The sequence below is a fragment of the Zonotrichia albicollis genome, chromosome 2, assembly GCF_047830755.1.
Source record: "Zonotrichia albicollis isolate bZonAlb1 chromosome 2, bZonAlb1.hap1, whole genome shotgun sequence".
NCBI lineage: Eukaryota > Metazoa > Chordata > Aves > Passeriformes > Passerellidae > Zonotrichia > Zonotrichia albicollis.
The window spans coordinates 56,373,770-56,398,578 of record NC_133820.1 but is presented as its reverse complement, the minus strand read 5'-3'; the positions used below and the strand labels follow the sequence as shown (position 1 = coordinate 56,398,578).

Genomic DNA, 24,809 nt, shown 5'->3' with positions numbered 1-24,809 from the left:
ACAAAAAAAGAGCTTGTGCTGATACACACAGGTTTCTCAATTCTAAGACAGTAATGATTATTGGGTTTTGACCTCAATTTGGATTTTCATTTTCCTCTTGAGGAAAAAGCCCTCTTCATTTTGTTTCCGACATACTCCCTGCCTTGCTCATGAGGAGGAAGGCTGAAAATGCAAATATGTTCAGTTTGCTTGTTCTTGAAGGCTTGATGTTAAAAAAAAATTGCTGATTAATGTTCTTCTTCTTCAAGTATTTTAGATGAGTCTCACCTGCAATGCTAGAAAGCAGTGTCTGAAAAGCTTTATAAGCCATATAAAAGATCAGTTTCTAATGATGCAGACTGAGGCTTTTTTAGCTTTGTGAAGGACCACATGTGTTTGACCTTCCTGAAACAAATTACTGCCTATGTCCTTTGATGCCACCTTTCTGGAAAAAAGATAGCTCAGCTATGTAAGGAGGTCCTTGGTGTCAACAGAGATGGCTGACTGACTTTGCCAAATGACCCTAATTTGCAGTTTTCTCCCCTCTTTCCATCTGAAAAATGCAACTGAGTGACAGGAATACTCACAAGCAAACCTGTGACTCACATATATGGACATATAGATACATATACAGACATCTATAAACATATACAGATTTATTGCCAGGGGTTGATGAATCAAGGAGCTCAGTAGAGGTGAGGCTGCTGCAGTCCCATGTCCCCAGAATACACAGTCTCTGTATCAAGAAAATAGAAATAAGGAATGGAGTTTAATGAGAAGTCAGGCCAGGCAGTGCTGACCAGGCGCAGGGCACAGCCAGACAAGTGTGCTGACAGCCACTGTTCACACAGAAACAGCTCCTTTTGCCTTCACCTTTGCACATTTGTTCCTGCCCAGACCACCTTGATCCTTACCGTTCCTCACCTCCCTGAACAGCCCATAAAAAGTCCTGTACCATCTCCTAATGTACTTCCTCAGCATCACACAGCGTGTGATACCCATCCCTCCGGCAGCGAGCCTGACAGTCTGAAGAGTGCTTTGGAGAGCCTCCTCCTCCGGCTGTTTATCAGCCCCTGGGGCTAAGAATTCCCTGTGGCAGCCTGGGAGGGCTCATAGCTCTCCCTGGTTTACAGGGACTCCCTCCTCTGCCATTTTGCCCAAGGACACTCTAACACAGTGCACATCTATAGATTTACCTGCTTTTCCTGTAGGCTGCTGCTGCCACTCAGATCATGGGCAGTACGGGAAGAGCAGTCAAGATCTTCCTAGTATCAGGAGAACTGAATAAAATTTGTAGTGAGAGAAGTCAACATTCTCTGATTGTGAGCCTCCTTTAGAAGCTTACCTAAACCAAATTTTCAGAGTTTTCAGTTAGTTCTGTGATAGCAAATAAACCTTAGCAACAGTAAGTTCACCTTCACTTTGTTTCACTTACCTTATGATGTGCTTATCTTCTTTTCTGAAATAAACTTTTAATTAGCAGAGTGACCTTGTCTAGGTCACTTCATCTCTCTGTGTTTCTCTTCTCCCTTTTGTTCAATTAAGACAATAAAACAATGCACCCACATGGGTATTGTGAAACTTAATTAACTGATGTGTGCGGGACGCTCTGAGCTTCTGCAAAGGAGAGCACCGTAAGCATAGAAAATTAATGTTAGGATGAGTGTTGCATAATAACCTGACACAGCATCTGTAAGTGAACAATTTTTTAAAAAATCACATCAGATTTATTTATGCATTGAAATAAGTTCTGCTGCAGGGCCTTCAGTGTTAAGTGGCCAAAAGCATAAAAGAGGGGAGTAGTTTGCAGTCCCAGGTTAACTGCTCAATTAAACAGAATAGCTTATAGTTTGACTTGGTCATCTTGAGGCTGTTTTCCATTCTAAATGAGTCTATGACAAGTTCCACTCAGTTTAATGCTTAGGATTTGTACTCTCACCTAATACTCATCTAAATCTTCACATTCTTCTCAGCACTATTATTGGAACAGCAGGTGCAAATTGACCCTAAAATCTGAGCAAAACAGAGCATCAAACAACCTGGAAAGTCTTTTAAAACTGGTTTCTTTTACAAATCTGGTCAAGGTATAGGTGATGATCTAGGTACACCTATTAGATTTCTATTTCAGGAGTATCCCTGACACAGCTTCTGTCAATGCATTTTGTTCTCAGTTCCAGTCTCATGCAAAGCTTGGGTGAAGCTCAGTAGGTGCAGACATAAGAAAGAAATTAAATACCACACCACTCAAAGAAAGAATGGAGTTCTACATAGTAAAATCAAAAAAAGTGTGTGAAATTTCCGTATTTTAAAATAAGTTCATTTTGTAGTTTACTATATGTGTTCTATATTATTTTTTACAATATTTTATGACTTTAGCATGAGTATCTAGCCGTGTAGTTGAGTAACTTCCCTGATTATGACAAAAAAATCACAACCAAGAAATGAAGTTCAGCTTTTCAACGTAAGGCATAGCAGATGCCAGGATTCTAGTGATGCCACGGTCCTTAGAAGCCAGGTGATGCACAGTTAATTTTTAGACAGTTACCAGGCAACAGTTGGGACTGACAGAAGGCCATGAACAACTCCTTAATTTTCTTTCCTGAATCTGAGCTGCTGGATTTATTTTTCAACTATTTTTCCAGTAGAGGTCTTAGCCATTGAAAAAAGATCATGCAGTACATTGGTTAGATTAGATAAGTGATTTTCTTTAGCAGGTCTAAGTACTCAATAAATCTGCTCCTTTGTAAGTATAATATAAAATTGCTCTTTCCATTTTCATGTGCTAAGAAATTCTACCTGAAAGAAAGAAGTGAAGAAAAATCTCAGAACCATTCTGTGATATTGCAAAAAATATAAGCCTGAGATTTTGCTTTTTGTTTGGATTTTCTTCTACCTGTCATTTCTGTTTTGACAGGTTTCCCAAACTACAGCTATCAACCTTTCTAATAATTAAACATTAAAACTTGAACGATGGTTTAACACACAATGAAACATTTAGCTATGCTACAGTTTTTCCTAATTCTCCCCCTTGCTTTCACCAACAAACAACTGAGTTTGATATGCTTACAAAAGAGAAAAAATTGCATGTTTGCCTGGAGTAGGAGAGAACTCAACTAGAGGATCAAGATGTACTTTCCTCTGTTATTGTTCTATAGTAGCACTAATTTGTCAAACTGTCTTTTACAAGCCAAAAACCACACTTCACACTCCAAGTCATCCAGAGTCTGAGCTCAACATACAGAAGAAAAAATTAAATAAGAACAAATGGAGGTTTCCTTCTATTTTAGCATTTCATGATTTTAAAAAATGGTATTTCGTGCGATCTAATCGCTCTTGTGCTTTTAGTATATAATCATCATCACAATATCTGTCTCACAGCACAGTCAACAACTGCAGCTCCTCACCTGACGAGGTTTCTACATCCAGCACTGTGATCTCATCTCTAAGAGGAACTGCATTAAACCACTGCCACAAAACAAGGTGAGCCCAGTGTTTCGGATGAAAGACATGAAAATCTATATCATTTTTCCTCTTGAGGAAAATGGAAGATAGGAACAAGGAAAGGCTCTAACTCCCCTACTTCACATACTATGTATTACCACTCTGCTACGTGCCACTGTCTGCAGGTCCTCAGTATTGTAAGTTTATTCCTACTATTATTTATGACTGTTACTGCACTGGCTTCTATGCATAAGCTATCCTGTTCAATTGCAAACCCAGCGTGTTCAGCACTGCAGGAACACAAAATATCACGTTGTCAGCTTGTGGGGTTGAGTCATTGCAAAGCACTTTGAGAGCCTGTACCTACCTCCCAGAGGTTCTTTTGAATGTTTCTGTCATTAGTGTCACTGTAAAGCATAACCCATTGTACGACATGTGGGTTGCTTGAAAGGCTTGAGTGCTACAATGCACAGGAATTGGATGCTTTGCTAGGTATCTTATTCAAAGCTAAGCTGAGATGGTGCCTCTTACTCCAGTTTTCTGTGGCGTCTGGCATTTTACAAATACTGATTAGCTATGCCTAACATTTCCCCTATATAGGGATGCATTAGTAACTCCACAAAGTGTGGGACAAAACTGAAATAGGCAGTGGTTGAAAAAAATATTTTACTGCCTGGAAGTCGACATCCATGAAGCTGATGGTGAGTCCTTGAAGATCAAGCTCTGGCTTGATAACTGGTTTGAGCTGACCTAAATCTGGACTGTTATTTAAAGGCATAGCTCTACCTCCTGCTCTCTGGCCCCAGCCACATTTTCTCACTTGTGCCAACACAAGATCTTGTGTGGATGCACAGAAGGTTGGTGCAGGTAATTTACGTAACTGAAAATACAGAAAAGAAACGACTGAGCAGATGGTTTAGTCACATCAAATGGACCATGGAACTGAACCCTCAGGTTCAATGCCCCTGCCTTCCACTTTGGAAGAGCTGCACTTGGGGTAGCTGGGGGAATAAAAAAAATTGAAAGGACTCTTAGCTGTGCTGTGCCTGTTCAAAATGGGTTGGATGAGCAAAACCCTTTCTGTGCACAGAGGGCTTGGGCTGTCCCTGCCGGAGTGGCCCAGAGCTCACACACAGTCCACACTGGAAAGTTCCCTTGTGCACTCTCAGCCCCAGTGCAGGCTCAAACTTGGCTAACAGCAGCAGTAAAGGGGGCACTGGTTGCATGTTGGAGTGGGGGAGAGTGGGGGTAAGTAGCCCTCCATCTTGGCTGGAATGGCAAAGAGACCCTTTTGCCTGCTCTGCTCTTCCTCCTGCTCTGTGAGATGGCGAAGTGCTCTCACTTCTGCTTCAGTCCATCAGCTCTGAGGTGATACTCTGTCTTCCCTCCTCCAATAATCCATACTTCCTTTCACTCCACACCTTCCTTTCTCTGGAAAAAGTAATACAGGTGTTCTCCTTTGCCACAAATGTCCCCTAAGCTTCCACCACTTCACCCCTTCTTACCAAGGCCCCCAAGCTTCTGTGCCTGGGGATGCTCAGCAGTCTCCAGCTCCAGATGGTATTTTTGAACTGCCAACCGCAGCTAGGGCAAATCCAGAGCACCTTCCAAATCCTTCTATCTATTTTGACTTGAATGTGCTCAAAATGCTCTCCAACATTTTCACTCAAATTCTAAATGGCCACCCAAGAATGGAAGGGCTTCAACCCCCCCTATAAGTCACAAAGGAAAGATGACAACTTGAATAAAACTTCTGCGACAAAAATTGCTTTGCCCTATTAAAGCAGATTTCAACTAATTGGAAACAATACACTGCAGGATTTTTAAAATAGTTTAACCAAAATGTTCCCCTTTGGCTATGTTTATCATTGAAACACAGCCATTTTATGAAATAAAAAGACAGCACTTGCCCTGGTTTGCAGCCAATATGCTGAAGGCTTCAGGAACAGTTTTATCATCATTTAAATCAAATGACAATGCTGAACATTTTAAGAAAACAAAGGGGAACTATGTAGGACCCTTTTGGTAGATGAGTCCTCTGACCAGTTCACAAAATTTTTTACGCCCAAGTGGATCTGAACTAGTTGGTTGTTTCCTTTATTCTTATACTACTAAGGAAGGACAACAACTTGAGGGGGAAAAAAAGATGTCATTAATCTTCAAATTTTTTCCTCTTACTTGTATATAATGTCAATGAATATATTTCATTTCTACCAGTCTTTTACACTCTATTGTGATAAGTATCTATTAGTTTTTGGAAGCGGTCATCTCTCTCTTCACAGTGCAGAGATGCAAAACATCCTTCTTAGGACAGAGGCCAGATTCACCTTTCCTAAATTGTAACATTTACTTAAGTTGCCTCCCATCTGAGCCTGAATCATCCTTCTGATGGTTATCTGCTTTCATTAACTACAAAGAAAACACAGGTCAAAAGCAACCAAAACAGGCATCTCACTGCAGCACTTCCTTAGGTAGGAGGCACCAATGTCTGAGGGTTCTCTCTTCAGGCTTTGTGCTCTTGTTTTTGTGTGCTTGTGTTAGGTAGATTAGACCTTGGAATCTGATGGCAAAATGGAAAGTCTGAGTTGGGGAAATCATGACAACCTAAGGGGTCTGGGAAATTATTTTCAAGCAGAAAAATGTTTTTTAAAAGGTACTTGATGTTTATTCATCTTCAGAAGCCTTGGAAGGCATTCAGCATCACCTACACACTGGGAAAGGATCTTATTCTTTTATTCTCAGTTTTAGCACTGATCATTTGTGTGACCTTAGAGAGATAACTTCCCAATTCCATGTCCTGAGCCCCTGTTCACCTTTTAACTCTTCTGTCTGTTTGGATTATGAAGTTTCTGCTACAAGGACTACAGTGTTATATGATAATGAAATGTGACAAGACAAATCTGTGTCATGAAAACCAGGGTTCTTCAGAGGATATGCCCTTTGCCAAGGCACTTCCTCTAGAGAATGTAGACAGAGAGGGTTGGTTGGGAATGTTCTCAGCAGAAACAGAACAACAATTAGAAGGAATTCAAGAGTGAAAGCCCTCTGTGGCCCGAAGGTGACTTGGAGGCAAGGCAAGCTTTGGGTGAAGGTACTGCGGAGGATTAGGGGCATGTATTGCACAACATCTCATGTAGTCCCAATGGAACCTATGCTACAGGACTGGGAAGCAATGAATACCCACTGACTTGCAGAGAAAAAGTCAAAAAATAAGGACTTGTGAAGAGTGGCTCCATGAAACCTTCAGATTCAGTTAATGCTTTTAGAAACTACCATGGGACACATTAAAAAACCACACATGCGCTCTGTGTGTGTCATGCACAGACTGAGGCATCACAGCTGATCAGAGAAATTCCATTTACATTTAGAGTCTCTATACCTGTAGCGTTACCCATTAAAGCAACACAAATCTAACTTTCAGTCCAGTCCCCTGAAATCTGAATAGTCTTTGTGTCAATGTTTTTGGAGACCTAAATGTCAGTCCTCGCCCCTCATAATCTACAAAAGTGAGATGATGCCACAGTTTTCCTTCCCCTTCCCCTCCAAAGCTCTGTAAAATCTATCACTTTTCTGGTGATCCAGACTTTGGAAATTCAGAAACTGAAATGAGAATTAATATTTAAACCCTTCCAGGCTACCAGGAGCTGTACTGTTCCCAGACTACAATAGGAAAGTCTTACAGCTGTGTTGACCAGCTCTGACAAGAGCCTGTAACACTTTACTCTGAAATTGGTTTCAGTTCCCCAGGGACAATTCCGTAAAAGCTGAGTGTCGCTTGCAAACACGGACTGTTGCATTGTCCTTGAAAAAGTCACATGGAAATACACCTCAAAACTTTATGAAGCGCTACAGTTTGCTCACATTAATTTTTGAAAAATTTATGCATGGCATAAGAATGACCAAATGTGATGATATGTGATCGGTGATTAATGAACTGCTCACCAATGAAAGACAGGTTCTTCATTCTGGTACAGCAGAAGTCAGGGACACAGGCTTGATGAGTTAATGATATTTCTTCCAGATCTGTTTTCTATTACTGTTTGGTTATAATACTGAATCATATATGGAAAAGTCATGCATACAGAAAAATTCCATGAGCATTCACGCTCATAACAGTTGTCCTTTTAAAACATTTTTTTAAAGTGCCTGAACCAAGTTAACTTGTTTATCACTCAGATTTTAAATTTGGCAGTTAGTGTCATAATTTTACAGCTTGTCTACATGAATAAGTTAATTTCATGATCATCCAGAACAGTAGCTGCATTAACATTGCAGCACTGAAATTCAGCAACTCGAGTTCTTGTCTTTTAGATTAGGTTTCCTGTAAAAATGATCTAAAAATCTCCTTGAATATGTTTCCTCCATTAACTGCCCACAATTCAAAAAAGACAAGACAAAGTACTTGAATTTTAAACTATCCAGTTAATTTAACAGAAAAGCATGCTATTTCCTATTAATATTCTACATGCCTACCTTCTCTAATAAGCAATCCAAAGCACTGCAGGGGCAGCTAGGAAGAAGAGGCCTCAGTACAGTGGATCCTTTGAAATGAGCAGATTATTCTGACATGCTCAAATTTTACATGATGCACTTAAAAGCTTGTTTGTAAGAAGCTTTCGGCACAGTGCTCAGTGAAGCAGAAAAATTGTCATCAAAATTAGAGTAAAACAGTAGTATTTAGCATTACATAAGAAACCATTATTATTGCATCAGCTTCTGGTTTTAATTATAACGTCTTTGCTAGAAGAAGCTTATCGGCCATTTGCTCAGCCTACCGGCATTTCTTCCCATCCCCATCTCTACTGCAAGTACCTTCATTTCTCTCCCTCCCTCTTCTTTCAGGCCCATGATTTCATGGTGGCACAGATGCCACATGGCTAAAGCTTGCCCAAGAACTACAGCATGCAGTGACATGCAAGTCAAGGAGTGAACTTGAACTTTAACCTGTGAAAAGAGCAAGGTGTTCTCTGAAACTCTAATTATATTATATTGGAATATGTATCCCAATATAACCAGTTAGATGGTGCCCAGGCCAGTTCTGACCTTCGCTGCTGGGCCACAGGCAGCTCTGCGGTGTTTTACCTCAAAGATACCTTGGCTGGCGGCAGAGTGCAGCGGGGCACAAGACAGGACTCCGTTCTCCTCAGGGGAGAGCTTCTGGCGATGGTGAAGAAAAGAAGGGAGCGGATTCTGCTAGAAGGTAGCCAGATGTTTATTCCATGAGCACAGATATGTCTGCACTGGGCTACTGCTGATAACAGAATGGGGCCGCATGGTCTCATTCACATTTTAAGCTCAGGACAGGGGAAGGGGAGGGGACAGGTGAGTCACCAACCAGGTGAAGGGGCAGGGTCTCCAGGTACTAGGGTCACCTATCACACGACGCCTTGCTGGTATGTTAGCCTGATTGACAGGGCACACTCAGCGAGGGGCGAGGGGGAAGGGAGAAGGTAAAACAGGATATTGCAACACACCACAACATTATATAATTTTTCCTTTTTCCTTGCTTGAATCACTAATTGCTGTGGATGACCAAATGAAGCAGCGAGGAACACAGGAAACAGGATCAGGGTAAAAAAAAATATGGCCTTGACACCCTGGATCCCATCTCTTCAACCCCTTATAACCACACAGTAATTATCCAGGTCAAAAGCAAGTATCAAACTCCTCTCCATGGCACAGATCCCAGACTACTCTCTACCACATAGTGAGCCTTAAGCTGCAGTTACACAGAGGAGCAAGTATGTCACCAGTGACATAGAATAATTGGGGGTGGGGGGAAGGGGAAAGATTTGCTTGTGGCTAAATAGAACTGCTAGTCAGGCGTTAACAGCTGTGCTGAGTAGAACAAGGACAAAGAACTCTGACAATGTGATGGTCTCACCTAGAAAAAATTTCCTCTCTGACCCCAATCTGGTAATCATTTTATTCACGAGTGCAGGACACGGTATGCCGAAAGAATGCCACAGGAGATCAGTTCCCCTTGGACATAAATCCTGCTTATAGCTGTGATCAATATCAAATGCATTAGAGAGAGAGAAAAAGATTTTTTTAAAGCCCAAATATTCATCAAAGGAGAAAACTGGTGGTTCTTATGGAGTGCAGATAAGTGTTAGAAGTTCTAACCTGGATACAGCAGAAATGTATCACAAACACAGAGCCCACCACTTCAGTTTCAGATCCCTCAGATGTCTCCAGAACCACTAGATCAGTAGAATATCTCCAGCAACCTCTCACAAACCTGACAGTGTCCCTCATGTTTTACTTCATACCTGCCTTATGATAACTGTGTTAATAATTAACATCTCTGCCTATGGTTACCAACAGACATTTTGCAAGGGACACTCAATGCTTCACTTCAGCCCAGGTAAATAAAGCCCCCCACATTCTACCTACCTAGCATAACCCATTATCTCTCAGAAGAAGTTGCACTGAAAAGAGAGCAGGACTTATGCAAACAATAAAATACTCTGCTTGGATTTCCATTCCAGGTCAGAAAAGATGAAATTAATGCATGCAAGATAAGGAACTATCAATCAAAAAAAGCTGATAAAAAACCATCGCAGCACAGCATTAGACACAATAGTAATTTTTCTGGCTGAAGGGTTAATATTACAATAGACTGGGGAAGAATTTAAACTCAGCTGTCCAACATCTGAGGATTCTTTTCCACTGTTCAAGGCTGATGAATCTCTTCCAACATCTGAGGAGAATCCTATGCTTGTGAGTCCCAGGCACAAAAAAGTCATCAAGTCCCTGAGGATTTCTGCTTAGGCTAAATAATTGATTTTACCTAGCTTTAAACTCTTTTTATTAACTGCAACTAAATAGCTTGGGAAATCTCACCCAGCCCAACAGCTCTTACAGCACCCATTCTCATGCCTGTCACCGTTCTGCCAGGTGACCAATGCTGAAACAAGAGGCCAAATAGAGCAGTACCAGAGCTCATGGACTCAGCGGTGCTAGACCTCCACAGCTGATTCAAGACCAGGGCAACAGTGGGTGCAGAGGATTTGTTGGGAGGTGAATCTCAGAGATAAATGAGAAGTCTGGAAGCCCAAACTGGCCTTAAGCAGAATATCTGTACTTTTTCTTCACCCACACAACTGAGTTTCCTGGTACAGTACCAGATGTGCTGGCAGCTGGTTTCCAGCTAAAATATGCAGGAGCCAAAGTGAACTGACCAGAGACTTCAGTCCCCTGAGTTGTGAATGTGCATCATCTGCATTCAGCTCACACTAAAATGTGCAGGTTTTTTACATTTACTAGTGATTTACAGGCCAGTGTCACCATTACTCTGTGTCTTGGAGAACAACATATCATGTGTTTCTACATCCAAGTACAGAATAGTTTTGCCACTGCTGGTACCTCTGCAGCAGACGTACAGCTTGTAAGCTGTGTCATTTCTGAGCAGTGACAAAATTGAGGTCACTCTCATTATAGAAAGGAATCTTTAAAAGACCATATCACTGTCCCATAGATGATGACATTTACAAGTGTTTTGCTGTTTCTAGTGAGCAAAAATCATCACATATACTGGTAATATTGTAGTGGAAATACAGGGCTGTTGGAAGAGCAAAATCCAAGACAATACAACCTCTTCCATGAGGCCAACAGCAATATGTCATCACACATGAGTTTCATGCCCAATAAATCCAACGGAAATTAAACACAGCTGACAGTGTTTCAACATGTGCTCTAATTCTCTCATAATCAAGCATATTAACAACACACCATATTCATTTTCAGTGTCTTCAGCTTCTCTGCCTCGCATATTAGAACAATTCAACACATCTGGGACTGAATTAATGTCACAAACAATTTCATACACTTAGAATGATCTTCTCACTTTGCATTACATAGAAGACAGTTCTCAGAGCCAATGGTCAGTATCACAACAGCCAGGGGCTCTGCCACTTAGACCATGGGATTCACTTGGAGAAACCTGGTCCTGGGGGCTGCTGGGATCCATCTGTTGGAGAAGGGGAAGAGTCTCTTCAGTCATAGACTTGCCAAGTTGGTGAAGAAGGCTTTAAATCAAAGTTAGAGGTCCCCTGTAAACTAAGTTATTCTATGAATACTCTCTCCCTTGTTTCAGTCACCCTTAAAATTGAAAAGAGTTTTTATTAATTATAGGCATATCCTCTGTGTTTATACAGCATCATTTTTGTGCCTGCTATATGTGAACATAATCACTACTCCATGAAGATGATAGTTTAAATTGTGCAGATAGCAGACCACATCTTCATAAAATTATTATAGATATTAATAGGAAAAAAAGGCAGAGCAAGATAAAACCATGGGGAGTAAATACATCTGTTTTGCAATGGAATCTGGGATAGGATATGAGGCTATGCAAGGCTAGAACTGCTCTTTTAATAAATGTATCAGCTGTAATACAGAATTGGGTGGGGCTGGAGACAGTTTTCACTAGATCAGATTCTGTGGAGATATATATAAAGCAACTTACAGTAAAAGATCTGGACACTGCAACTTTTGAGCTTACCCCCTAGTGCATTAGTTAGGCTTCATCCAACAAAGGATTTATGTGGCTAAAGCAGGAAATGTTTCCAAAGGCAGACCCAAATTCCCACACCAAGTTGCTGCTTAATCCTGGACAAACTGAGGAATGAAGATGATGCCTTATGTTTCCTAAGTACCCAGAGTTTGCTGCTCCTTCTTTCTTCCCATAGCCATGAGACACTATCAGTGCCTCAGAGTTCATCAGGAAAGCAAAGCCAGAAGTTTCTCCACCATTTTTGCTTCTATTGCTCATTTCACAACTTCCTTCCTACTTATCACTACACCTCAACTGCACAAAGGCTTTGACTCTTTCAGTAACTTCTACCTTTCCTCCAAAATGCAAGTGCTTTAGCAGTTTGAACCTGAGCTGCACCCCTCAGGAGTTAGGAAGCAATTTCTGTATCCATCCATGAGGTTACCTCATGGAGCAGATATTGCAAGAGTACTTAATGCCTTTCTTCAGACTACTGAATTTCATTCCCATGAATCTCTATATATTAACGAGTCACTTTTCTAGAGCAGGTGACCATTTTCCTCCAGTATGATGCTGGGTAATATCTTTTTCTCTCTGTACAGCAAGCATATAAATGAAGAATGCAGATTCCTTGGGCTCATACAATTGTCAGGACAATTGCATTTAAACTTCAGGCTGTACATGTCCACATCCTGCCGCTCTGTGACATTTCCAAGAGCACACAGAGAGTGCCACTAGAGGACTTTTTAGAACACTACTATCCTGTTTCTGCCCAGTAATTTGTTAAGTTTTGTCTCTGATCTATTGAAATATTGTTTGTGAATCTCACAATATTTTTAGCTTATCACCAACCTTAGTTGTAGTATAAAACCCTGAGTTAATCCACTGATATTCTCTTTCCCAAAATTGCCTTCTTTGCACTTCTTAACCTTTCAGCTAATCTCTTGAAATGAAGTATGCAGGTGAGGAGACTGAAGCACTTCTTGAGGCAGCCTGTGCCATTATGCAGCTAACAGCTCTTGTCAAGTGTATTGCAAGACTTCTGTCAGTCAAATGTGTGATGCAGTAGTGAAGGTGTGCTATGAGAAAGCAAAGAGAAACCCTTACCTCTGGGAAATGCTAGGCTTGTAACAAAAGTACGGAAACTGTTTTCTTTCAGTTGTCAGTTTCTGTGCAATATATGCGCAAAATAAATATTTTCCTTTACAAAAAATATATATTTCATGGTGAAAAATTTATTTTGCAGATCAATAGGTTGAAGCCTAAAGGAAAGTGATAAAATCATCTTGTCCAATCTCCTGTAGAAATCCATTTCAGGAATGTCATTAACCAAGAATCTTTGCATCAACCTCATAACTTTTTTAAAAGTAATGACATTTCAGAGTAACAGTTTGAATGATAAGAATCTGCCACAGCTCAATTATCTCTGCTATCCATCTTATACAGCATCAGCTGCTGCCCTGTCACATCAGGATATTCTATTCAATTCTGACCAATTAGCTCCCATGAAAAACATCTTTCCCATGAAGGATTGTGCACAAATCACCTGTCAGATTTTTCTTGGGTAAACAGAACAGATTGAGTTTTTTAGGTTCTCACTAGAAGACATATTCTGTGCACTATCATGTGGCTGTTTTGTGAATTATTTATCAACTGAAAAAAAATATGCCAACTTGCTTCAGTACTTTGCCTTGTTACTATCTGCATAGCCTAGGAAACACTCATTGATAAGCATGAGTACTATTCTCTTTCTCTTAGGACAAATCAAAATGAAAATTCCTAATTCCTTCTGAGATGAGGCTTCAATTGTTTTGGTGCCACTTCCTTATACTCTTATAAATATCCACAAGTTTCAATAACTGAGAATATTTTCTTTTTACTAACACAAATGAAGCAGTTAGGAAAGAACAAATAACCCAAACTTTTATGAAAGCCTCATTAACTTGAAAGTTAAATGTTGGGCTTCAAGAAGAGTCATCAGACCAAAATCTGTATGAGAGAATTTGAATATGGATTATAAACATACGTACACATACATCTATATCTAGCTATATCTTCATATAAACACAAAAAAAGGAGACCATATTTGCCCTCTGTCTTTGTATGCAGCTCACTGAGGAGCTCTCTGATGGAGAGATTTGAGCAGAGAAATATCTGGAGGCACAGCATAAGATTTTTTGTTGTTGTTTTTTCTTAAAGATATATTGGAGTAAGGGAGAAACGGTGAAGGGAGGGAAGGATAATAGTGTAAAAATAGAGTGGGGGACTTTTTGTGAGGCAAAATTCCATAGTGACTACCAACATCTCATTTATTTCAGCTGACACCTTCTGAGTAGGTACATGGTTGCATATGTAACACTTCCTCATAGTTTTCCCCCAGGACACAGTTTTGTTTGCACTCCCAGTGCTGTGAATTTATAACTGAGGCATCATTTGGGTTATTGCATGTCATAGGAACTGTATTTTCACAGATGGCTCACCTTCCTTGCCAGATGTCTGTTTTTTACAGTGTCCTAATAACTACTGCATATGCTAACTTCATTCTGTATATTAGAAAATATTGCCTTTAAGGGACAAATCTTGCATTTTTCGGCTATTTTTGTAATTACTGAAAGAACTTACAAAAGCATGAACTGGATTCAGCACATGCAAGCTGGAAATCAGCTACCACTCCTAAAAAATGAATGCTTCTGAGCTACTGGACCTGAAGCAGTAGAGGAGGCAGGCAGGAGATGTGAATTACTGGATTAAAATCCTGTTTATGACAGACTGTAGATAATTTTGCAGCTATATGCCTCCAGATCCCATTTTAGGCTTAGAAATCTATGATTCACCTTCTGAACAACTTTCACACAAACATCACAATTATCAAACAAACCCTTAATTTACTGCTTCAGAAGATTACAGTCTGGAAAACCAAAGGAAACAGACAATGCCTGGGGGGGCTGAAGAAAGAGCATGTAAACAGCACAGATGGGCTTCAGAGATATTGTTGAGCAGCACTGCCAAATCCAAACATTTCAAAACTCTGAGTCAGGCACCAAAAAAGTCTTGAAATTTACTTACAATTCACGAGATGTGAAAAATAACTTCTTTCACTAACGCCTGCATTGTAGTGCAGGCATACTCCCTGTCCAAGCACTGTCAGCTGTCCTCCCCCAGCAGTTTTTGGGTCCATTGGCTAATATCAGCTGTGCTTGAGGGAGGAGCAGGGAGCTGAATGTTGGTGGCTCCTTAGAATATAGGTGGGCTGGGCTGGGGATCAAGGAGAGGAAGGCAAGGATCACTGGGCTTTGTTGGCACTGATCACCTGTGCAGCTCTGTGCATGCCACCTGCAAGCCAGGCAGGTCAGGATGGGAGATGTAGACCTTGTGTGGAGCTGGACATACAGAGGAGCAAGGGGATATTTGGGGAAATATGAAGGATGCCATTCAAAAGGCAGAGGAAGGATGCAAGCCAATGCAGTTTTATACCACAGGGTATGAAGAAAGCTGAGGACATTGTGACAGTGAGGTGTGCCAGAGCCCAAGAGCTAGCTGGAGCTCCACAGCCACAGAAGGCTGTCAATATTTCAATCCCAGATGTCCACGACAGGGATCAAAGCACATGGTCTCATTAGCCCTTCCTCACACAACTGCTCTGAAAGGTTTAGTGCCCCTGCACCCTTTTCAGGCTGTTGGGAGCCTCCTCCACAGCACACCCAGGGGCCATTACTGCATTGTGATTCACTAGCTCATTTACACACATTCCTGCAGCTATACCAAAACTTGCTTCAGAGCAGAATAAGTTAATGAAGGTGAAGTGGTCTGGAAGAGTGGTAGAAGAGGGCAGGGGACTGGGAGGCAAATGGAAACCTCCTCATGCTGAGATGTTATTGAGCCAAGGTACCGTGAAATAAATCCTGGTGATATTCCTTAACAAATCTAACCAGCAAATTCTAACCCAGAAAAATCTTTTTTTCTGAAACTTGTGTTTTCCCCATGCCTTCTGCGATGGGAGGTGAGTGTTTTCTCTTTATTTTCCTGCTGACAGCTCATGCCATCACAAGTTCAGCAGCTCCATCAGCCTGAGGAAATCTGAATTCCTCCTCCTGGCCCCCCACTGCAACAACTGGTGCACATCAGCAGAGAAGAAACACAGAAGAAACCAGTTCTCTGGTGGTGAAGTCCCCAGACTATGAGCACATAAAGATTTGTCAGCCTGGTGTCTTTCAGCAGCACACCTCTCTCACATGGATTACAGCATCCTGTTGCTTCCTTTATTTTGACATATTTTGAGTTTCTGTTTTCCAGAACATTCAAAAAGTTTGTTTTTTTAAAGAAACAAAAGAGGCCTAATTGGAACACAGCAATCTCAAGAGTTTCTCTGGAAGCTGTAAAAAATTTTCACTTATAAAAGGCATGATGTACAGATCTGATACCAAGAGTTGTGTAATGCTGTTATGTTTTCTCACTTGCAAGCATAGGAGCTGAGGAATCTGCCCTTAGACCTGCAGCATGGCTACAGCGCTGTGCAAACAGTCCCACTAACACATCAGTCTGTCACACATCACCCACCTTTTCCACTCCTACACCAGGCTCATCCTCGTCCCTTTATCTCAGGGAGAACTGACCTCAGAGAAGCTCTGTCAGACAGGTAATGGCTCATAGTCAGCTCAGCTCCAGCAGCAGTACATAAATCTGAAATAACTCGAGCTGAGATGTTTGCTTCATTGTAGACAGGTAAAAAGTTGTGGCCATCTGAGGATTTAATAGGTATCTTGCCTTCAGTTTGGGTGCAATCATGGTTTACAGAGTTTTGCAGTGAGCCCCTATGATCATCTGTTGTCCTCCTTTATACATCATGTTTATCAGATTAAACAAGCTCTGAGAAGTGTGCTGGAAGTGAAGGCTCCCCTATGCTACTGCTGAGGCCTGCTCAAAGGATGATTTAATAGAAACTCTATTTGTGTAATGAAAACAAATAGACTTTAAAGGGTTTAACTGGAGTTCATAAACAAGTACGGGCTCACTGACAGCAGCAAAGTAAAAGGATGTATCTAAAAGCATTCAAGACGGTATGTAATAGGATGGATTGTGATAATCTGATTTAAATGAAGAAAATGTGGAGTGAGTGGCTAGCCATTACTAGACATTCAGTTGATCTTGTCTCTCACAGGTTTTACATATGTTTATATATTAATACCCATAATGATATCCTCTCCCTTGTCTCCTTTCTACAGTAACTGATGCTTTTCCTTACAGTAGTGTTCCTGTAAATGATAGAAAGATAGAAAATATAGATATAAAAGGATGATGATTTCTCAGCAGTTCCAGCCTGTGGTATTGGGTTGGCAGCTTAATCAGGAAATGTGATGCTGTTCCAATGCCAGTAGACTATGCTGGGAATTGTGCTGGTATTTCTCAGGCTATTTTGAAGTCTAGCACTTTCTCAAAAACTTGTGTCTTGCTGCAGAGTGGTTGGGCTGTGGGCAATCCAAATGTGTGACAAGCTGGACCAAGATGACAGCAAAGTCCTACAGCATCTTTGCAGAAATCAAACCAGCTGATGACTTACAGTGAGGAACTTCCTAATGTCAGACATAGGCTGAGATTACCCATTAGGAGGGAGGCACAAGCTGGCCAACATAGTCTATCCCTAGTGGAAAGGGCAGACAGACAGGCTCTCTAGTGGAAAGTCAGAGAGCAGAAGGCAACAAAAGCAAAAGAAAAGTGAGCAAAAGCGTGTCACATGTAGGTAATCCCATGTGATCCTTCACTGTATGGATGGTGAGTGAAAAAACAGGAGAAATCCATGTGACCTAGAAATACTAAGTCAAGAGTCTGGTGACACTGGCAAGGGACAGACAGCCAGCAGAGACTGAGATCTGGTATTTTCTTGGGTATAGTTGAGGCCCCACTGTATTCAAGGAGGTTGTGCCATGAATTCCATTAGTGATGGGTTCACTCCCAAGAATTATCTTTTCCTATATTCCTGTTACCTTAGTCAGCACTCTGTTTAAAACCATACAAGGCTGCTTTCTGCACTGAGAAAAGAAGTGCCATGTGTGATGAAACGGTAAAATAAACATTAGTTTTCTTGGCTCTCTTCCATAATACGTATTCCACTTCAAATTAAAAATTAAATGGAGCCTCTCGGTGTGCCTGTTGGAGCATCTTGCCCAGCCATCCGTCCCCCAGCTGCGCAGTGTGCCACTTGCATCTCGCTGCCAAGTGTAAGCACTTGAACAATCCAAGCCAGGTGATTACAGCATAAAGACTCTTCTAATTTGTATTATGCTCTGAGTATTCTTTTATGTAGATGATGCTCAATTTATTCATTTCGGGGCTGTGTATTTGCAGGCTCCAACTCTGTTTAATAGATTAGTTACATTATTATATAAAGAGCTTGGAAGCCGAGAGCCTCACAATGTGAGTGACAGAGCCAGGAACAAAATTAAGGCACTCCTTTAGAATCCCAAATTCACCCCACAGCCCTTCCTGCTTCTACTGTATTATAGAGCTAATATTTTCACCTTAGAACCTATTATACTGGCCCCTTGTTTACAGCACTCAAAATCCCCTGGGATACCATTTGAAAAGTTTTAACCTGTACCTGGTCACTGAACCATGTAGTAAGGAAAGGTAAAACAATAAAACCAAAGCATGTGTTTTATGGAAGTTCTTTCTAAGATTTTAGATTAAAATTTTCCTTGATTGGAGGTGGTATGAGAAAGAGAGGTCAAAGAATTACTGTGAAACAGCAACAAAAAGTCGACATGATTTCATTCTGCTATACAATGTCAAAATTTTTCCTGTTTATGTTATGTATTTTGCTGCATTTGCTTTAAAGTCTTTGTCCTCTTAGAAAAGTAAGATAATGAACAGATTATATTGCTCCATTTCAAGGAAGAAAACAACAAAGGAAAGCCAACTGGAACACCGGATTATATAAATAAAGGCAATCTTTACTGACAGGGTTCTGATCCAAATATTTATTTATTTCCTAACTCATACAAAATTGATGCTTGTAGAGGTATTAGGTTAAAAGGGTTGGAAAATTAATTCTTCTAATTATCCACAGAGAACATATAGTACTGATGAAGCAATGAAAACCTCGTTGACTTGAATAAGAAATACATTACACATAATTTACAGAAATAAGATCTAGTGTCATATAGAAAATGACATTTCAGAGCAACAGGATCAGCAAGGACATCGATACTTGTCTCTGCTGTGGCGGGAATGGGTCGCCCTTCACCCAGGTCCATCCAGTGGAAGGGGAGGCTTCCCTTCCACAATCCCACACAGGAAAGCCAACTATTTCCATTGCCAGGCATTTCACCAGTTGCTTGCAAGTCACCTCTCTCTTCAAGGCTTGTACACCATCCAGTTCTTGTAAGATCGTAACACATTTTCTACACTAATGAGCTCGGCTGGATTCAGATCAGAGACCTAGATGTAAAAGACTAAAACCAGAAGGAGGCTCTGTTCTACTAGAAATTTATTTTGCAATCAGATGGAAAACTTGGCTTAGGGGAAAAAATGTTGGATACCTGAAAGAGATGAATAAGTCTATCCTGGATAAAAGTAGTACTAACTTTTAACATAAATGAAAGTGCTATTAAAGGTTTGTATATGTGTCATGCCAAATTCTACAGAGATGAGAAATGTAATGAAACAGTATCTAAGTCATTATAAATTTTGCTATTTACACGAAAGAGGAAAAAGAATATTTCCTACATAATTTGTCTTGGTTCCCTTCATATCTTGCATACTTATTAAAATGTAGGGTTTCAAGTACCCATAGAAAACATATGAACGTGCAGAGAGAATAACCACAAGAAAGGAAAAAAATCAACCAAATTCTATAACTGGATTTAAAATAATTCAGTCCTGTATAAAGAGTCAAATCCTGTTCTTTTTTCCTCCCTATATTAAAGTTGCACTCATATTCATAACAACAGAAGAAAAAAAGCACAGTTGCTTCATAACACTGGATACAGCTTTCCAGAAATAAGATAGCAATTACTCAGAAATGCTATGGAAAACATTAATCACAGAGTAACCTGCTATTTACATTAAAGATGCAGCCTCTAAAATTTTAAAATAAAAAAAAAGCTTTTTTTTTGTCATAGGACAGTTTTGTCAGTAACGTGAAGTCTCTGTTCTTTGCTTTCTGTCCTGCATTTCCTTTGAGATATATATCTATAAACTTACAGATATACATCTGAGAGAGATGTATCAAAAGTTAAAACATGTCTGGATGGAGAGCCCGGCAAATTTTATCTGAAGCTACACTTGCAGTAGACAAACCCCCAAAGAAAGAAATGCCGGAATGATATATTTGAATGAAATTACATTCCCTGTCCGTGATCCACGTAGGAACCGAAGTGCCTCAGTCCACAGAAGCAGAGCTAACAGGAGCAGAGCAGGTTCCCCAGTGCCACCAGGCTGAAGCACCCAGCCCTCGAGGGAGGCAGTGGTTTCCATGCTGTGCAGACTGCTCAGGAGCAGAGCAGGGTCAGCAGTGGCGATGTGGAGAGCTGTCACCCTCCGTGTGGGCTCCAGATGGGATCCCAGTCCCTCAGCAGTCGGCACAAGCCACTCCTGCTGATGCCAGCGGGAGCTGGATGAATCCCCAGGCAGCAGCAGGCTCTGAGGACAGGAGTGCAGCACGAGGCATCGCTGATGCTCCAATGCAGTCCCATCGCGTTGCTCATCAGCTCTGTTCTCACTAGGCTCTACAAAAGGAGTCACTGCTGTCGCGCTTCTTCCAGGGAACAACAGCGGAACTGGACAGGAACTATTGAGCCCCACAGCACTTCTTATTCTAACACATGCGGGATGCTAGTTGCCAACCAGCTCCAATTCAGAACCAGGAAAATCCAGCTGCGGGATTTGCCCCCTAACAGAGCGAAGACAGTCTGTGCTTCCATCAGTCAGCACTCAGCTGCCCAGTCGTCATTGTCACTCGTCGAAACCAGTGCAAATTCACAGGAAAAAGAACGTCCACATCGAGAGGGTAAAAATCCTTCCTCGTGTTCGAGAAAGGTACAAGCATTTACCCAGCATCTCTATCAAATATCGTAGAAAAGGTTACACAAAAATATTTAAATATATGGATACAGATACATAGATATTACACTTGCATAAAATATGTATATTCAAAACCCTTTGGGCAGTTTCACATTTAGCTGAAAATGTATGCTTTAGAAATATGAACAATTTTCTACTCTTTTCTAGTTTAAGTAGGAGGGGAAAGAAGCATCAGCCTTATTAATACTGAATGCTAAGTGCAGAAGTTTAGCTGTAGCTGTAGGGTTTTGAAGCAATTGATTTGACAGAACCTCCAAGCATAAACTCTGTTTTAAAAATCCACATCTATTCCCTAGATTGCTTATTGTTTCATGAAAATGAAAACCTACGTGTCCTGCTTGTATCAGCTAGATCTCCTGAGACCGTTCAATTAAACCTCATAAGCTGGCTATACCTCAAGATAGGGCTGTGTACTGGGAATATGCATGAACCTTATTGCAGTAATTCTGTGTGATAATAGGAATTTACAACTTCTCATATCTTGTCTAATTTAACTTTAGAAATAAAAAACCTTAGATGACACCACAAGAAGCTCACAGTTCTGCAAAAATTAAAGTCAGTATGAAATTTTACTAATAGACCATATAATTTACACAGATTTACATAAATACAGAGATATTAAAATATTAAATCAAAGCTAATTAACAAAGGATAGAGTTTTACATGATAATATTTTAACTCTAGTCACACTTTCGCAACTACTTTCAGTGGCATGAGGTTATATAAATAATACATATACCTGTATATCCATAATATATATATAAAGATATATATATCTATCTCTCCATCCTTCTTTTTTTCTTCAAAAATAGGGCAATTTTATAACTGCAATGAGATGTGACAAGCAGTACACTTCTGGGGAATTATTGCATGCCTTGAGTGCATAAGGCAGAAGGAAGAGTATCTGACTTCAGACACTAAAGAAGTGGAATCATCAACCAGAAACGCACTGGAGTGACTTGGAACATCTTATTGCTTTTATAAAACTCGAAATTATACACTGTTGGTTTGGGATGGGGCGGGGGGTGGTTTAAAGGCACAAAATAAAGGGGAAAGTAATACCTCTCTGTTTAGTGGAGATCAACGGTCAGGAAGCTCCATTAGAGCTCACTGAACACTCCTCATTGTCCTAAATCTATTCCCTGCGGTGCAATACTGTGCCGCAGTTGCATAAGGAGGTTAAACACAAGAGTTCATGCATCCTTTATTAGGGGGAAACAAAACAAAGCCAATTTCCTTGCCCAGCAACAACGAAGTAGCCATTATCAGCAAGAGCCAGCCGCAAACACCCCTGGCTCAGTGGCACACACGGCAGCTCTCCACACCAAACTCAGCAGGCGGAGCGGCTCCTTGGGCTCCCTGGTACAGCTCTTCCCTACAGCGATGGAGGCACGGATCCAAACTTAACAGCAATTTCCCGTCACACCAGGAAAGATTAGGAAGCGAGAAAACTGGGTGACAGAAATACTGCCCTGAAATCTCTGCATTTTGGGGGTATTACAGGAGTATGGAGGACTTTTGCCATTCTCTTTCCCAGTTTTAAACTGATTAAGGACATTCACCCACAGATTACAGCTCCAGACCTCCTGGTCTATGTGTCTGGGATTTTTTCAGTCAGACACCCTGGCAGACAGAGCATGTCAGAAGAGAAATACAAAGAATACAGAATATTAAAAACTGTGGGCTATTACTATATCCTCAAATCACTTTAAATGATGGAACAGAAAGAAAAAAAAGAATAAATCCCTTGGGATCACTTTTTCCCTGCTGCAATTTTTAGATGTTAGTATGCACAGTAGAGGGCTGCCTCTGCTACCATATCACACTATATGTTACAAAGTTTGGATCCGGCATGCTGTTAAGGCACCTCCAAGTAATGGTCATTGATTTGATCACTAAGCAAAGACGCATTTTCTGTAAACCACACTGCATCCTCCAACACACACAGCACCAGCAGCCACTCACACCCGCCAGCCAGAGACAACAAAACTCTCTATGCTTGCTAGGGATAAACTACACCACAGCAGCCACTTCAAAAATAAATATCTGCCAAGGTCTGGGAGTGGATGTTTTCAACTGCATTATTTGTTTCCCAAGAGAGGACATACGATAAAATTAAGTGTTGTCTGTCGCTAATTGTCAACAAGATTAGGAGGGTTGAAAATACACATCACCCTAAAAAACTAGAAGCAAGATCTGTACTGCTGCAGGATTCCTTGCTGGGAGACAAAGCTGTAAACGCAGGCATTCAGTGCAGGGCGCCTGGTGCAGAACTGGATTGCTTCAGGACCAACAGGAGGTACAAAGACAACCTCCCCCGGGAGGGCACAGGCAAGTTACTGCACCTTACCCCTCCCTCCCACACAGAACAGTACAGGGTTTGGGTTTCACGGGTCATGGCATGGGGAAGGGGATGCTTTTCAAGATGAAGGGAGCTGATGGGAGTGGAAAGCTCAGGCACCACTCTATGGAGACATCTGACTCCATCCTCCAGATTGTGAGTGGGTCACTCAGTGCTGCAGCTGGGGGCACAGGGCCGTGGGGTCGGAGGGTGCTTGCAGTTAAGCCCAACTAGGGGTGGCCACTACATGAAGCAATATCCAGTTCTGGAAAGGAGTGAGAGGGGTGGGACAGGGGCATAGATCCCAGCACAAAAGGAGAGACCACAGTGTACCATCAGTCCGCTCTGACAGAAGGGTCCCAAAGGCACCCACCAGACCTGCCTCTCCCCCCACACCCCAACCCACACCATGTAACAATGACACAGGGCGCAGTGGGAAACCCAATTATCCCTGTACTTGGGGTAATAATGTCCAGAGAAAAGGGACCCCCTACCCCTGACCCTCTTGTGCAGGTGGATGACTTGATATTGAGTAGCTGTGTGCAGCTCCTTCTCCAGTAAAAAGATGCATCCTTCCTCACACAGTCAATGAGAAACGCAATGTGATCTGTCATGCTCTTGGATCATGGGCTTGTTCATTCGTCTGAATTAGCAATGTTTTCTTCTTCTTCAGGGACTAGAGTAATCACTCAGATATTTACAAACTTCAATCAGAGGTTCGCGAGGTCTCCCCCAAACCATCATGACAAAATCACCGTCTGCAGGAGCCCCACGCCAGCTGTGTCCAAACAAGCCTGTGCTTGCTGAGAGCTGGGGGCTGCCGAGGGACAGGAGCGCTGGATCTCCGAGTCCTGGGGGGGTCTTCCCAGTCGGCTGTCTCTTGCTTGGGGCGCCTCTCCCTGCACCACTGTCCCAGGGTGCTGGCTGCTGCTACTGCTGCTGCGGGCACAGTGATCCCGTTCATACTCCTCCTGAGCCTTTTGCATTTTCCGCTTCTTCATCTTCCTCTTGTGGATGTGGAAGGTGGTGAGGGAGAGGAGGATCAGGCAGAAGATGAGGGTGACCAGGACAATTAAAACCAGGGTGGATGAGAAGGACTGAAAGAGTTGACCCACTTGCGTGATGCAGGTGCTGCTGGTATTTAAGGTGGCAGATGTCCTGTTCAGAAGACAAGGCGGCAGCGACAGCCTCAACTCTTTGGAGAGCTTGGCACTCATTGAGGAGGCTACGGAAGATGAGGATCTTCCTCCCCACTCCGAAGACGTCTAAATTTCAGTCGGGTGTCGGGCTGCTGGCGGGCGCTTGCTGGAAATGCCCGGGATGCTGCCGGCTCAGCCTCTCGCTCGCTCTGAAGTGCCCGAGCAGCCTGCAAGGGGAGCCGGACACATCAGCGCCCCGAGGCACCCACCCTGCGCAGCTCCCCCGCCCCAGACCCGGCTGCGGCAGCCTCCGCCCCGCGCCCCGCTCCGAGCG

The 24,809-nt window shown here is 41.9% G+C and overlaps 1 protein-coding gene across 8 annotated transcripts in view; it reads right to left on the bottom strand.

The window, feature by feature from the left end:
- The window catches only part of LOC113458675 (uncharacterized protein C11orf87 homolog), a 157,884-nt gene that overhangs the window by 111,557 nt on the left and 21,518 nt on the right, over positions 1 to 24,809 (bottom strand). For 7 of the 8 annotated variants that reach the window (XM_074535194.1, XM_074535195.1, XM_074535197.1 and 4 more), the window contains one exon: positions 18,877 to 24,702. The exons of the other annotated variant lie outside the window; for it this stretch is intronic. In XM_074535194.1, coding sequence (XP_074391295.1) covers positions 24,077 to 24,553 — 477 coding nt within the window. In that variant the 5' untranslated portion in view covers positions 24,554 to 24,702 and the 3' untranslated portion in view covers positions 18,877 to 24,076. Of the gene's footprint in view, positions 1 to 18,876; positions 24,703 to 24,809 lie in introns of those variants that run through there. 8 annotated transcript variants of the gene reach the window in all.